Here is a 13,289-nt window from a genome sequence, read left to right as displayed (position 1 = left end):
ACTAAAATTTCAACAGAAATATAAGTTTGGGGAATTTAACAGATCTAATGGAATTCCATCAGCATTCCAACGGATCTTCTATTAACATTCCAAACTTTGTCACAAAAGCAACAAACCAACTGGCCCCACTTCTCTCTAAAGTTAGGATTATTGCTTTTGCTTTAGAATAAATCTGACGCTTTTGGGTGTTCCTGTATTTTCTGGTGAGGATTGTCAGTCACCCAGAACATCCTAAGAAATCAACGCTGGCTTGATTTGAGTTTTTCAAAGATTATTTATTTGTCATTTCAACACGTCAAAAATGAGGTGGAATGAAATGTGTCCTCCTGGTCCCGGTTACAACCCAAGAAAATAGTGGATATTTAAAAAATAGAGAATGGTGAAAAACAAAATGTGTTTATAAAGCTCTCCAAGCATGCCGTCCTCAGCTGCCTCAAAACATAGAAAAGTTAAAAAATGATGTTTAAAACCGCTGCTATGGTCCTTTTTTTAGGTTATTATAATAAATCATTTCACTGATTGAATTGGAGTGAATTTACTTCATAACCCACTGAACAGCTTCCTGAGAAGAGATTTGCTGTCAAATTTGGACCAAATAAATGTTTTCATTTAAGGTTTGTTTTATAATTTTATTACAGAGGATGTTTTCTAATGAAGGATATGAAACTGAACCTTTTCAGGGTTAAACCGTTGGAGTTTATTATGATGTGTTAACTAGAAGCATTTTTATTTTTATTTTTCCAGCCACAGAGAAAGTATTCAGTCAGGAACTGAACCAACAAACACTCGTTTTAAAGGATGATGTGTCTGCATATGGAGACTTGACTTCACCTTGATTCATAAGGTTCAGTTCCTGTAAATAATGTCAAACTGGTCCGGTCCATTTATTCTGCAGGACGCATTTATGTCATGTTACTGTTTGGCATTCCTTTGCTTGTTTCCTTTACAGTGACTGATCGAGAGTTGGTTTCTGAATCACCCTCAAGTAACCCAGCAGGGTTCAACCTTGGTCCTCCAAGGCTCCTATCCTGCATGGGTTAGGTGTTTGTCTGCTCTGACACACCTGAATCAATGGTTGGTTCGCCTGTTCAGCAGCTGTGCAGAAGCCTGAGTCACCCACAGATCAGCTTTAATGGAGCAGAGAAACAACTAAAACATGCTGGACAGTGGCTCTGGAGGGCCAGAGTTTTATACCACTGAAAATTTTGTTTCCACAAATTCCAAAGTAACAAAGAAAAATTGGTCAGGTTTTGAAGCTGTCCAAATTAAAACTTCTGTGTTTTTTGATTTCCTCAAGAGAAAACACAAGTGGAATTAAAAATTCAATACAAAGTAAAATCAGAAGTATAGTTTTCAACATATGGAGGTACTTACTCAGCCACGCTCGTGACTAGAGGTGTTTTGTTTCTCCTCGTGTCGGGTTAAATATTAATGAGTCAGATTTCTGTTTTCATGAAGCTATTTACACCAAAGCTCTGCCGGTCTGTTTCAACCACAGGAGGAAGACTTTCAGATGATTTTTCTGGTAACTGTTGGTTTTATCAGACAGAAATGGTTTTTTAAATGCAAAACATCTAAAATAATCTGCTTGATAAATGGAAAATGCTGATGATGGTTTATACATAGAGTGCATTTGTTTTGTGCTTCATATGAAATGTCTGGTTGTGTTCTGGAACCATAAGAGCAGCTTATGAAAAAACAGAGAAACGTGTGTAAACATGTTGTTTGTTGTCTAATAGATTACTGAAACAGATAAAAAAAACACAAAGTATTAGATATTTATTTTTTGGAAATGTAAAATGCTGTGTGCTAATACTTTTATGACAGGAATGCAAAAATAAAACATTATTTTTCATCAAAATTTCAGTTTCCAGCCTTTTTTTTTTATTATGTGACTGATTATAATATCACAGTTACAAAAACATTTCTCTCAACATTTAAGACAAACTTTATTTGCAACCATTGGAACATTGCAAAAAGGTATTAAATTAAAAAGCTAATAAACTATCAGAGAAACAAAATTCAAGAGGAAAGAATAAATTATGATATAATAAAAATAATAATTTGGTCAACGTAAAGATTTATTTAAAACTTCATGAAGAAAGAATTGTTTTTCTATTGAGCTCTTTTTTGTATTAAGAAAAAAATGTTTTCATGTGAGAAATTTCTATAATAAAAACGATATTAATTACACAGTCAGAAACCTTCACGTTTGGACAGAAACGTCAACTTCAGGTGTTTTGCCTTTTATGTCGGAGCATAAATTTTGTTCCTCGGTATTTGCCGTAGTCTAGAGGTTTCTACGCTGCGGGTTTATTTTGAAAGTCTTGCCCGGAAGTGACGCATTCAAAATTGTTTGTCAGTAAGACAAGTGCGCACTTTTAGGATTTCTGTCGCGAACAGCGACCTGCGTCGGTGTAAAACCTCGGCGTTATGGCCTCCAGTGGCGGGATTCAGATACCGAGCCGTCTGCCGCTCCTGCTGACCCACGAAGGGGTGCTCCTCCCGGGCTCCACAGTCCGCTTCAGCGTGGACTCTCCCCGGAACATGCAGCTGGTCGGGCAGCGGCTGCTAAAGGGCACCTCGCTGAAGAGCACCATCATAGGAGTGATTCCCAACAGCAGAGACCCCGAGCAGGACACCGACGACCTCCCCGCCTTACACAAGTACACCCTAACCTGATTTATGTTATTTACACCTGTTTATGCTCGTTGTTTAAGGTCTGAGACCTCAGGTGCAGCTTTAGCTAAACTCTGTCATCGATCAGTCAGATAAAGTTACCTCTGCAGGTAAATGAACACAGATCCCGCTGATATTCAGTCTATCTAATAAAGATAATCGTGTTTCCAGTCCATAAAACTTCTCTTAAAATTGTTTAAAACACACGTTGTGTCTGTAAAACAGGATAATTGCATTGTTTAAACCAAGTTTGTTTATGTTTTGATTCTCAGATGTGAGCTGGATCCTCTCAGAGGAAAGATATTGTTAAACATCATTCATAAGAAAAATCACCTGGTGGTCAGACTCAGCCGATCGGTTCAATCAGTCATCAGAAATTCAGATTTTAATATTTTTTGCACTGGTTCAATGTAATGTCAAAAATACATTTTCCCAGTCAGTGAACTCACTAAGTGCTTATTGTGATCTAACGTCATTTTATTCACTTCCAGAATCATTATCATGTCGATTTGAAATTGGTGAAAATAATTATTCTGCATTCTTATTTTTAACATAAATCAGAATCTTCATGTTGGAGCTGCACAAAAATCTGAAATGGATATCGGCCTGAGCACCTGGAACCAGTGCACCTCCGGTTTATAAGATGCAGACTGGTCAAACCTTTTCCCTTAAGCTTAGTGTATTCATAAAAGCACAAGCTTTTTCGCAGGCCTTATGTTGTGGCCTGTGGTTGTACTTGTTCTGGGGTCACTGGTTTGTTCCAGAACTGTCTGCAGCCCAGCAGGCTCACAACTGAACTTTAAACTCTTATCTGTGCTGGAATCAGCCTGGTTACTGAGTTGCAGCTGCAGCTTTCTGGGTGGTTCGAGTTCATATTGCCTCAATAATGTCAAATCTGAGAAATGTGGCAGTTTTTCATGTTCTAGTAGAGTTAAAAATGACTCATGGCTGTAACAATTGTTTGTCGGAGGGCTCTAAGTGAGCTTCCTTCTGCATCGTATAACTGAATAAAAGCGATTAGAGGATCCATTTGATGACTCCCAGAATCAGGTCCAGCCATGGACTCAAGACTCCGAGGAAACCAGATTAAGGCCCTGTCCACACGTAGCCGGGGATCTGCCAAAACGTAGATATTTTTCTACGTTTTGGCCTGTCATCCACCTGAAAACGGAGTTTTTTCACACGAAAACGGATCTTTTTAAAAACTCCGGCCAAAGTGAAGATCTGCGTTTTCTCCGTTTTGGGTGTCTGCGTGTGGACAGACAAAACCGGAGTTTTAAGGTCCGCAACGTCACTTTCCGCGACAAAAAAATGCTGACATCACGTGTGCGACCTGTGTTTACACTAGTCGACAGCATGGATGCCCTCAGAGCTGCGCTCGCTTTATCAATTGTCCAAGCGCTTTTGCTTGTTTGTTTTTGCAAGCGGAATTACTGCTCCTTGCGGATGACCACAGACGAAGGACGAGGTTAAGAACGGGGGAAGTACTGCCGCCTACAGGTCTGGCATGTCCTTAACAACGTATTTATCCGGGTACGTGTGGACAGTTTTTTTTTAAAACGAGGTGGTGTGGATGCAAGTTTTTGGAGGGGCGGATATTCGTTTTTAAAAAAACCCGGCTACGTGTGGACTAGGCCTAAATCTGAGACGTTCTGTCAGATTTTCAGACAAACGGAAGCTTCTGAGTCCTTATCGGACGCAGCCTCTTCTGTTCAGCTGATCACGATTAAGTTTTAGTGAGCTTAGCATTATGTGGACCAGCAACATGTCCCCACAATGTGGAAGTGTCCCCACAGTGAAGGTTGGAGTTAAATGTGTCCCCTTAAACATATAAAGACAAGTAGACACACACACACACATCCAAACAAACAAATCTCCACAACATGAATATTTTGCTACTTTTTGCATATTTGCACATATTCTTTGCAAGTTTCATTGTTTGTTTTTATAATGCTGAAAGCTTCGGCTTCAGGACAAATTCCTGATTCAGGCAACAGGAAACACGGTGGTGCTGCAGCTCGCAAATAATTCTGTTTGTTTGGTGTAAAAGTATAAAACTCAGATTTTTGTGTTTTCACACCACTGCAGTTGCTTTCCTGTCTCTTTCAGCTGATCACCAGACTAAATAAGTTCTGGGAGTTTAAATCCTCGCGGAGAGCGGACCGGTGATTAATGTGGTTGTATAAGTCGTAATGAAGGCTGTGCTTCATTTTTCCCCAGTGAGCTGAATCTGGAACCGCTCCTTCCCATCCGCAGTTTTCCTAATCAGATGGGAAAATGCTGTTTGTGTGTGACTTGGTGAACGGGAAGCATGTAGAAAGTTTTCAGAACCACCATAAATCCAGAAAGCAATTTAGGCACATTTTCTCACTTACATGGAATAATATTGGCAAAAAATAATTCCATTTAAATTATTTCTCAGAGCAAGATTTTTCAGAATTCACGTTTTTAAAGATTAAAGCTGATATTGTGAATCTACAGAACAAGCTGGGTTTTTAACTCATTAACTGCCATTGACGACAAAAGTCGTCATTTTAAATTCAACCGTTCACAGCCAATGACAACTTCTGCTGGAACCAAAAACCCACGATGCCAGAGGAAACGAGATGGCGTTAAACACCAGCCATTGTTTTCTAGGTCCAAACGTCTTTTGTTGCACGTGAATCCAGATGGTGTTTTTCTTTTTGGGACTCTGGTAGTTTGTCCTGAAGCTGAAGCGGTAGCAGCCGGCTGTTTCTCCTCCTCTGATGTTACTAAACGGAGAACCTCTCACACCAGCTGTGTTCTGGTGCTGAACACGTGAGTGTGTGATGAGTGGAGGACCCAGGGAAGTGCGGCGGTTCGGTGAGACCGACAACCGGATGGTCCAATAGTTGCTTTTGGACTGAGCCGTGTTATTGGTGGAGGTTTTAACTCCACACCATATTTATAGCTCCGCTATGTTAGAACGTTGTTAAGAGTCATTGAAAAACTTTTTCTGTTTCTGTAGCATCGGGACGGCTGGGATAGCGGTGCAGGTGGTGGGCAGCAACTGGCCCAAGCCTCACTACACCCTCCTCATCACGGGACTGTGTCGCTTCAGAGTCTGCAGTCTTCTGAAGGAGCGACCTTTTGTCCTGGCAGAGGTAACGTCTTCTTGTTCAGGTGTTCAATTTTAAAGGGACTTTCCGGAGTTTTGAATTTTTGTGCTCGCGATTGCCCCCTCAGGCCAGAAGCGTAACAGCAGCTTCAATAGTAGGCTCATGCACGAGGCGCGCATGCCGTACGTGCACACTCCTTTACGAAAATAACAGCTGAGACAGTCCCGTGTGTGTGTGTGTGTGTGTGTGTGTGTGTGCGTGTGTGCGTGTGTGCGTGTGTGTGTGTGCGTGTGTGTGGGGAGGTGGCCGGGGGACAGAGGACAGGAGAACGCGCAGCTAATTAATGAAATAATTTGGTTCTGTACCTTTCTCTTCAGCACAGCCGACAAAGGTTTATGATGGGTCAGTCCTCCTGCATGCTCAGATCATTCCCTTCCCTTGCTTGAAAAATTGTTCCAAATGAAAGTTGAACCCACATCTTTTTTATCCCTTTGTATCTGTAACGTTTATATCCTTGATGACAGCTGAAACAACGTTCAAAGAACAGTTCGGAGCGAAAATGGCTATTTTGTTGCTTATTTGCAGGAAATATCTAGAAGAAAGTTCTACAGAAAGTAGCTAAGGGTCCTCAGAAATGTAGCTAGCTTTGTCACTAGGCGTTACGAACAGCGACAATGTGGCACTGTCTCTCTCTCTGCTGCTATAGCTACTGATAGCAAATGCTACGGGCTATGCCTGAGCGTGAAGGCGCATGAAGCAGCCTGCTCGACCCGAGCATCTCTCTTTTTCTGTGATTTTACAGAAAAACAGGCAATCACGGTAAAAATGCCAGGGCTCATTCTACAGCACCAGGGCATTGCAGGAGAATGTATGAAGAAGACATTTATTATTTCTATACATGTTTTGGTTGTCAAACTTCCATAATGCCCCTTTAAAGCAGTGGAAGAGAGCGAGGCCATTCAGACTAAATTATTACCAACTTCCCCTCAAAGCAACAAAAGCATCGCAGCCACCAGATTAAAACTCACTTTCATCACTAGTGATTACCGCGTTAGCTCCACCCACCACCTCAGACTGCAGGAAGCAGCGAAAGCAATCCCCACACATGCCCCCACAGAGCCTGGGGGGGGCTCGGGGTGGTACCTGTCTTCGTGTGCTCCCTTCCAAGAGCGTCCCCCTGCAGGGGCTCCAACAGCTCCCTGCTGTCTCCTCCTCCTCTATCATTCATGAACTCGGCAAACAGGGTTGGGGTGAAGGCGCTGCTGGCTCCTGACCCTCCTCTTACCACCGACCTCTTTTACACCAAATAATTTAAGAGTCAAAGCTACACGCCCCAGATGTCATACAGGTACTTTTATTTATAATATAGTTACAAACTTAGGCAAAAAAAATCAAATCCCATCTAGCTCTGGGTCACTTCAGATCCTGATGCTCATTTCATGACATAATTGGATCCACGACCAGAGGATCAGGCCGACGCGGGTCAGGCAGCTCAGAGTTAAACATGGCTGGAATCTTTTCGCTCATATCAGCCAATCTTTTCAAACACGCTAAAGAATCACCTGCCTTTTAACTTGTGACCTTCGGAGTGCTTCAGAGGCTTTTCGTTGCTCTTGTTGACGTATTTTAAATGACTGTTGGGCCAGCTGCTCCTCTGGTTGTAAATCACGCTCTCTGGCTTTAAACAGAAGCAGATCTTTTGCACGCGCGCAGCAACTGCCTCTAAAACATCCTGAGAGCAAACGGAGAAAACCTCCAGAAGCTGTAGAACCGGCTGAGGTGTAAATTTAGGCATCCCACCTTTGAAAGTGTCCCAGCTGGAGCTCCCATCAGAACCGACCAGGTGTAAATGTGGACCGTGCAGCGTGACCACATTCCCAACCAGAAGCGGCTGTTCCAGAAGCTAACAGAGCTCCTAAATCCTCCTCTGTGGAAAGTCCAGCAGGTCTCCTGCAGATAAAAGTATCGTTTTCTCAGAAAAGAAACTAAACTGAGTTCCTGCGTCCCGCTGGTCCATCAGCCCTAACTGATCAGGGATCCAGTCAGAAGTGATTTACACAAAACCTTTAAATAGATGTGAATAAAAAACAAGAATCTGGGTGTTTTCTGCAGACATGCAGCAGGTCTAAATGCTTCTGAAGATAACAAAACACTCCAGAAATGTCACTTTTGTCATGTCGCTCCGTTAAATCTACACTTTGAGGTTATTTTTATGCACTACACTTCCAGAACACATCAAGCTCAGCAGTTCAGCTCAGGCCAGACAGGAAGTCAAACAGGCCAGACAGGAAGTCAAACACGGGAGCAGTGTAAGGCATTTGGAAAATTTCAAAAGTAAAAGACGTGCAGATTTCCAGAAGCTTAAAGGTGCAGTATGTAAGAATACAGTGAGAACATCCCAAGAGTCTACTGTTTCGGTCATGTTGGAAGGAAGGTTATACTGAAACATGTTTGATATCCAGCTGGCTGCAGGGGTTGTCAGTTTTTCTCCTTTCAAAATAAAGGAAGGAGGGACGTAACTACAGTTTGCCATCAGTAACCCCTTCTTTCCACCGGAGCCGTCAGCAGCACGTCTTGCTCGTGTAAGCTGCTGCTTGGCCCTTCCCACGAGACGCGAAGCAGCAGGGGAGCAGCTGTCACCGACAGAGCACGAAGTCACACGAGTGACTTCGTCAGTAAACAAAACAACAAGCAGGAGAAAACTACAACATGGCTCCAAAAGGGTTGTGTTTTATGTTCTGTCCGTTTTATAATCGCCAATACGGACCTGAAAAACAAAGGAGACCGCTAGCTAGGTGATAACTTCTCACGGGGCCGCACAGTAACTTTTTTTTAAAGTAAAGCAACCGGAAGGCAGTACGTTCTTTATTCTGAAAAGCTTTGCTCCGTTTCCGCGTCCGATTTCCTGTCTTTCCTTCCCCAAAAATGTCGAACTTGACCCGTTTCAGAGGCGTCGCGCGTAGAAAATAGAACCGGCGCGTAAAGGCCGCAACATGCCGCTCCTGAGACGCGGCTGACTCGCGCTGCTGACGGCTCCGGTGGAAAAGGTTCTGTTGACCACAGCGGTTCCTATCGGCAGCTATGACGTGCTGCTGCAGTAACGTGCTGCTGACGGCTCCGGTGGAAAGCAGGGGTAAGAGTGGGGATGCCGTGTTTCCTGCGAGCTAATACCGCAGCGTCGACGGCGATGGCCGGCATTAAGCTCCAGAGTTGTTTAAAGTGGTTGCTGTAACTATTTTTACCACAGGATGTCATTTTACCTCATTTCTGCATAATGCACCTTTAATAATGTGAATATTACATCATCACCTGTGGCACCTTGGAGGTAAAATGATCAGAGAGTAAACCACAGACCTTTTGGATACATACAGGTGCTGGCCAGTAAATTAGAATATCATCAAAAGGTTGAAAATATTTCAGTAATTCCATTCAAAACGTGAAACTTGTACATTATATTCATGCAATGCACACAGACCAATGTATTTCCGATGTTTATTACGTTTAATTTTGATATTTATAGGTGACAACCAATGAAAACATCAAATCTGGTATCTCAGAAAATTAGAATATTCTAAAGGCCAATGAAGAAATGTTTGTTTCTCTAATGTTGGCCAACTGAAAAGAATGAACATGAAAAGAATGTGCATGTATAGCACTCAATACTTAGTCGGGGCTCCTTTTGCCTCAATAACTGCAGTAATGCGGCGTGGCATGGACTCGATCAGTCTGTGGCACTGCTCAGGTGTTATGAGAGCCCAGGTTGCTCTGATAGTCGTCTTCAGCTCCTCTGCATTGTTGGGTCTAGCGTATTGCATCCTCCGCTTCACAATACCCCATAGATTTTCTATGGGGTTAAGGTCAGGCGAGTTTGCTGGCCAATCAAGGACAGGGATACCATGGTCCTTGAACCAGGTGCTGGTGGTTTTGGCACTGTGTGCAGGTGCCAAGTCCTGTTGAAAGGTGAAGTCTGCATCCCCATAAAGTTGGTCAGCAGCAGGAAGCATGAAGTGCTCTAAAACTTCCTGGTAGACGGCTGCATTGACCCTGGACCTCAGGAAACAGAGTGGGCCAACACCGGCAGATGACATGGCACCCCACACCATCACTGACGGTGGAAACTTTACACTGGACCTCATGCAACGTGGATTCTGTGCTTCTCCGCTCTTCCTCCAGACTCTGGGTCCTTGATTTCCAAAGGAAATGCAGAACTTGCTTTCATCAGAAAACATAACTTTGGACCACTCAGCATCAGTCCAGTCCTTTTTGTCCTTGGCCCAGGCGAGACGCTTCTTGCGCTGTTTCATGTTCAGGAGTGGCTTGACACACGGAATGCGACACCTGAATCCCATGTCTTTCATGAGTCTCCTCGTGGTGGTTCTTGAAGCGCTGACTCCAGCTGCAGTCCACTCTTTGTGGATCTCCCCCACATTTTTGAATGGGTTTGTCGTCACAATTCTCTGCAGGGTGCGGTTATCCCTAGAGCTTGTACACTTTTTTCTACCACATTTTTTCCGTCCCTTCGCCTGTCTGTTAATGTGCTTGGACACAGAGCTCTGCGAACAGCCAGCTTCTTTAGCAATCACCTTTTGTGTCTTGCCCTCCTTGTGCAAGGTGTCAATGATTGTCTTTTGGACAGCTGTTAAGTCAGAAGTCTTCCCCATGATTGTGGTGCCTTCAAAACAAGACTGAGGGACCTTTTAAAGGCCTTTGCAGGTGTTTTGAGTAAATCAGCTGATTAGAGTGGCAGCAGGTGTCTTCTATATTCAGCCTTTTCAGAATATTCTAATTTTTTGAGATACCAAATTTGGAGTTTTCATTAGTTGTCACTTATGAATATCAAATTTAAATGTAATGAACATTGGAAATACATTGGTCTGTGTGCATTGCATGAATATAATGTACAAGTTTCACGTTTTGAATGGAATTACTGAAATATTTTCAACCTTTTGATGATATTCTAATTTACTGGCCAGCACCTGTACTGCCCTCTTTCTACTTGCTTGTTATCACATGAACTGGTGAGATCACGCGTGATCTTGCCATTCTCATGTGACTTTGTGATCTAGCATTTCTTACGTCGCACATCTGCTGTTTCCCGGCTTTCATCAACATCCCTGAAGTGATCCTTAATGCTTCCGGACCTAATCTGCAGGTTGAGCAGCTGGATAAACTGGAGCAGTACACGACATCAGCAGCAGAGGGCGATGCAGCTGAACATGGAGAACTGAAGGAGCTTTCACAGAAGTTCTACCAGGCTGCTGTTCAGGTGAGTGTTTGTGTTTATTTAGAATAAACCCTAAACCTGCTTGGGTGATCGCACACAAGGTAGTACATATTCCTATATATATGGACCATTTACCAGGTCCTATTTCATTTATTCTTGTAGGTTTTTATGAGGACCCTACGGTTCTTCCTGTCTGTTTTCTGTTGTCTGTTGTGTACTGCTGTCCCTCCATTCCCCTTCCCTCTCTTTCCCTGTTTGTGTTGTTCGTCTCTTTTCTCCCTGCCTGTCCACTCCGGTGTGCAAGGGAATGCGGTCCAACGGGCCACAAACGTAACAAAGGCTACTGTGCAACAGGAGGACATTCCCACATCCGTCTTGCTGTGGAGTAAAGCCTGATTCATGCTTCTCCGTCAGCTCCGCGAGGGACAGACACGCACGGATTGACGGAAGCGTTTTGCTCTCATGCTTCTCTAACCCTAACCCCGGCAGGACAGCAGAGGGCGTAGCGCTGTTCTGTGGTATCCTGTCATGTATCCGGTCCAAGATCGTGTGTTTATATTGTGTTTTTTGTACATAAGAGACTTTTTAACAGACAAATTTGTCTCATCCTCCTCCTCCTCTTCATGCGCTCGCCACCTCTAAACCCACGTTTCCTGTCATTTCCGTCCACAAATAAAACGCTTGCTGTGCATCTTTTCACTCCTCCAGTCACGGGGGAATTGAACGTTCATGTTTTTAGTGTTTTTTCGCGAGGTGTTCTTCAAGCTGCTCCGTGTCTGCCGCTAGTTATCCTCGGCTCTCTTTTTGTTTTTGAGGGCGCAATGGCGGTGGTGTAAACGACAGCGGCGTCCTGACCAATCACAAGCTTGCGTTGTCCGTCTCTACTGACGGATGTTTAGAAAAGAGAGCTCGACTCCGTCCGTCCTTGCGGAGCTCTCCGGCAGGCCCGCAAGGACGTGTCTCCGCGCTGACGCAGACGGAGAAGCATGAATCGGGCTTAAAACTGCTCTGGCATGTTATGATGCCCGAATCAACCGTTCTGTTGCTGGACTGGGAACAACATTTTTGCCCATGGCGGCCCATCATGATTATTTATACGATTTGCAAAGGCACATGGCATACCTGGATATATTGTGCGCACGCTGTGTAGTTTTAAAATCTAAATAAAGTGCAGTAGCTTAAACTACTCAGAGCCTTTACTCGTGGGAGATCGTTCAGTGTCACAAATCTTAAACGCAGCTAGAGCTATGTCTCCAGTTTTTAATCAACTATACTGTTTATACAAAAACAGAACTGCGCCTTCAGTAAAAGAGCACATATCCATGTGAAATTAAGAGCTATTCATCAAAGCAGCACCTTAATGTATGAGAAATAAGGACAGATACCAGGACAGGAAGTCAGAAAAGACGGCTCACAGATCAGCCAGTGTAGTTTAGATCAGTGGTTCCCAACCTTTTTCCCAAGGGACCCCTTTTTTTTACCAGTAAAATTTTTGACGACCCCCTCCCATTCTCTCTTCCAGTACAGACAGTATTAAGAAATGATAAAATTGTTCAAGCACATTTTAATATGCTTTGATTCAATAGATAACAGTAATAGTAGGCTCCAGTACAGAACAAAGTCATTAACAAAACCAAACAGAGCACAATGTGCTTGACAGTTTGTATTACTTTTCTGAACACATTGTTTCTTGTAAACACTGATAAATCAATCATTCCTTTCAATAAACGTTTGACACATAAAACATACACTGAGCAAAATGTACTTAAACGTGTATATTACTGTTTATACTAGATTATTTACTGTAAAGGCTGTGATTAATCCACCAGTCCTATCTCTAATGAACTTTTGACACTTGAAAATAAAACAGTGAGCTGAGCAAAATGTTCTTAAAAGTGTGTTACTCTTTCTGTACTAATTATTTCCTGTCTTTACATCAGTAAACTTTTCACTCATAAAAAAAGGAGCAAAATGTAGGCTATAAACAAGTAATAAATGAAGTTTTAACCCCTTAAAGTGGAGAGGTCCTGGCGACCCACTGAGAGGTTTTGGCGCCCCCTTGTGGGGATCGGGACCCCCAGGTTAGGAACCACTGGTTTAGATAATGTACAGTTCAGGTGAAAAGAGAGGTGGTGGCTTGTTTTGTACTCGCTGTTACGTCCCCGACGTGTGTTGTTAAAATGTGAAGGAGGGGGCAACATGAGAAATACGACAGTGGAGCTGAAATGGGTTTAATTGTTAAAGGTTCTAAAAACAAGTGCAAACAGATGGCGAGCATTATTAAAATCATGCAAAACGAAAATGTC

General features: G+C 43.1%; 1 protein-coding gene across 1 annotated transcript in view; it reads left to right on the top strand.

Annotated features, from left to right (window-relative positions):
• The first annotated feature begins 2,330 nt into the window (after nt 1-2,330).
• lonp2 (lon peptidase 2, peroxisomal) overlaps nt 2,331-13,289 on the top strand; it is a 33,715-nt gene continuing 22,756 nt past the window's right edge. The window contains exons 1-3 of the mRNA XM_070550497.1: nt 2,331-2,666; nt 5,669-5,804; nt 10,912-11,025. Coding sequence (XP_070406598.1) covers nt 2,434-2,666; nt 5,669-5,804; nt 10,912-11,025 — 483 coding nt within the window. The 5' untranslated portion in view covers nt 2,331-2,433. The remainder of the gene's footprint in view (nt 2,667-5,668; nt 5,805-10,911; nt 11,026-13,289) is intronic.

Source organism: Nothobranchius furzeri, chromosome 4 (assembly GCF_043380555.1).
Source record: "Nothobranchius furzeri strain GRZ-AD chromosome 4, NfurGRZ-RIMD1, whole genome shotgun sequence".
NCBI classification, from domain to species: domain Eukaryota; kingdom Metazoa; phylum Chordata; class Actinopteri; order Cyprinodontiformes; family Nothobranchiidae; genus Nothobranchius; species Nothobranchius furzeri.
The sequence above is the reverse complement of the archived record's forward strand: the minus strand, read 5'-3'. Positions and strand labels throughout refer to the sequence as shown.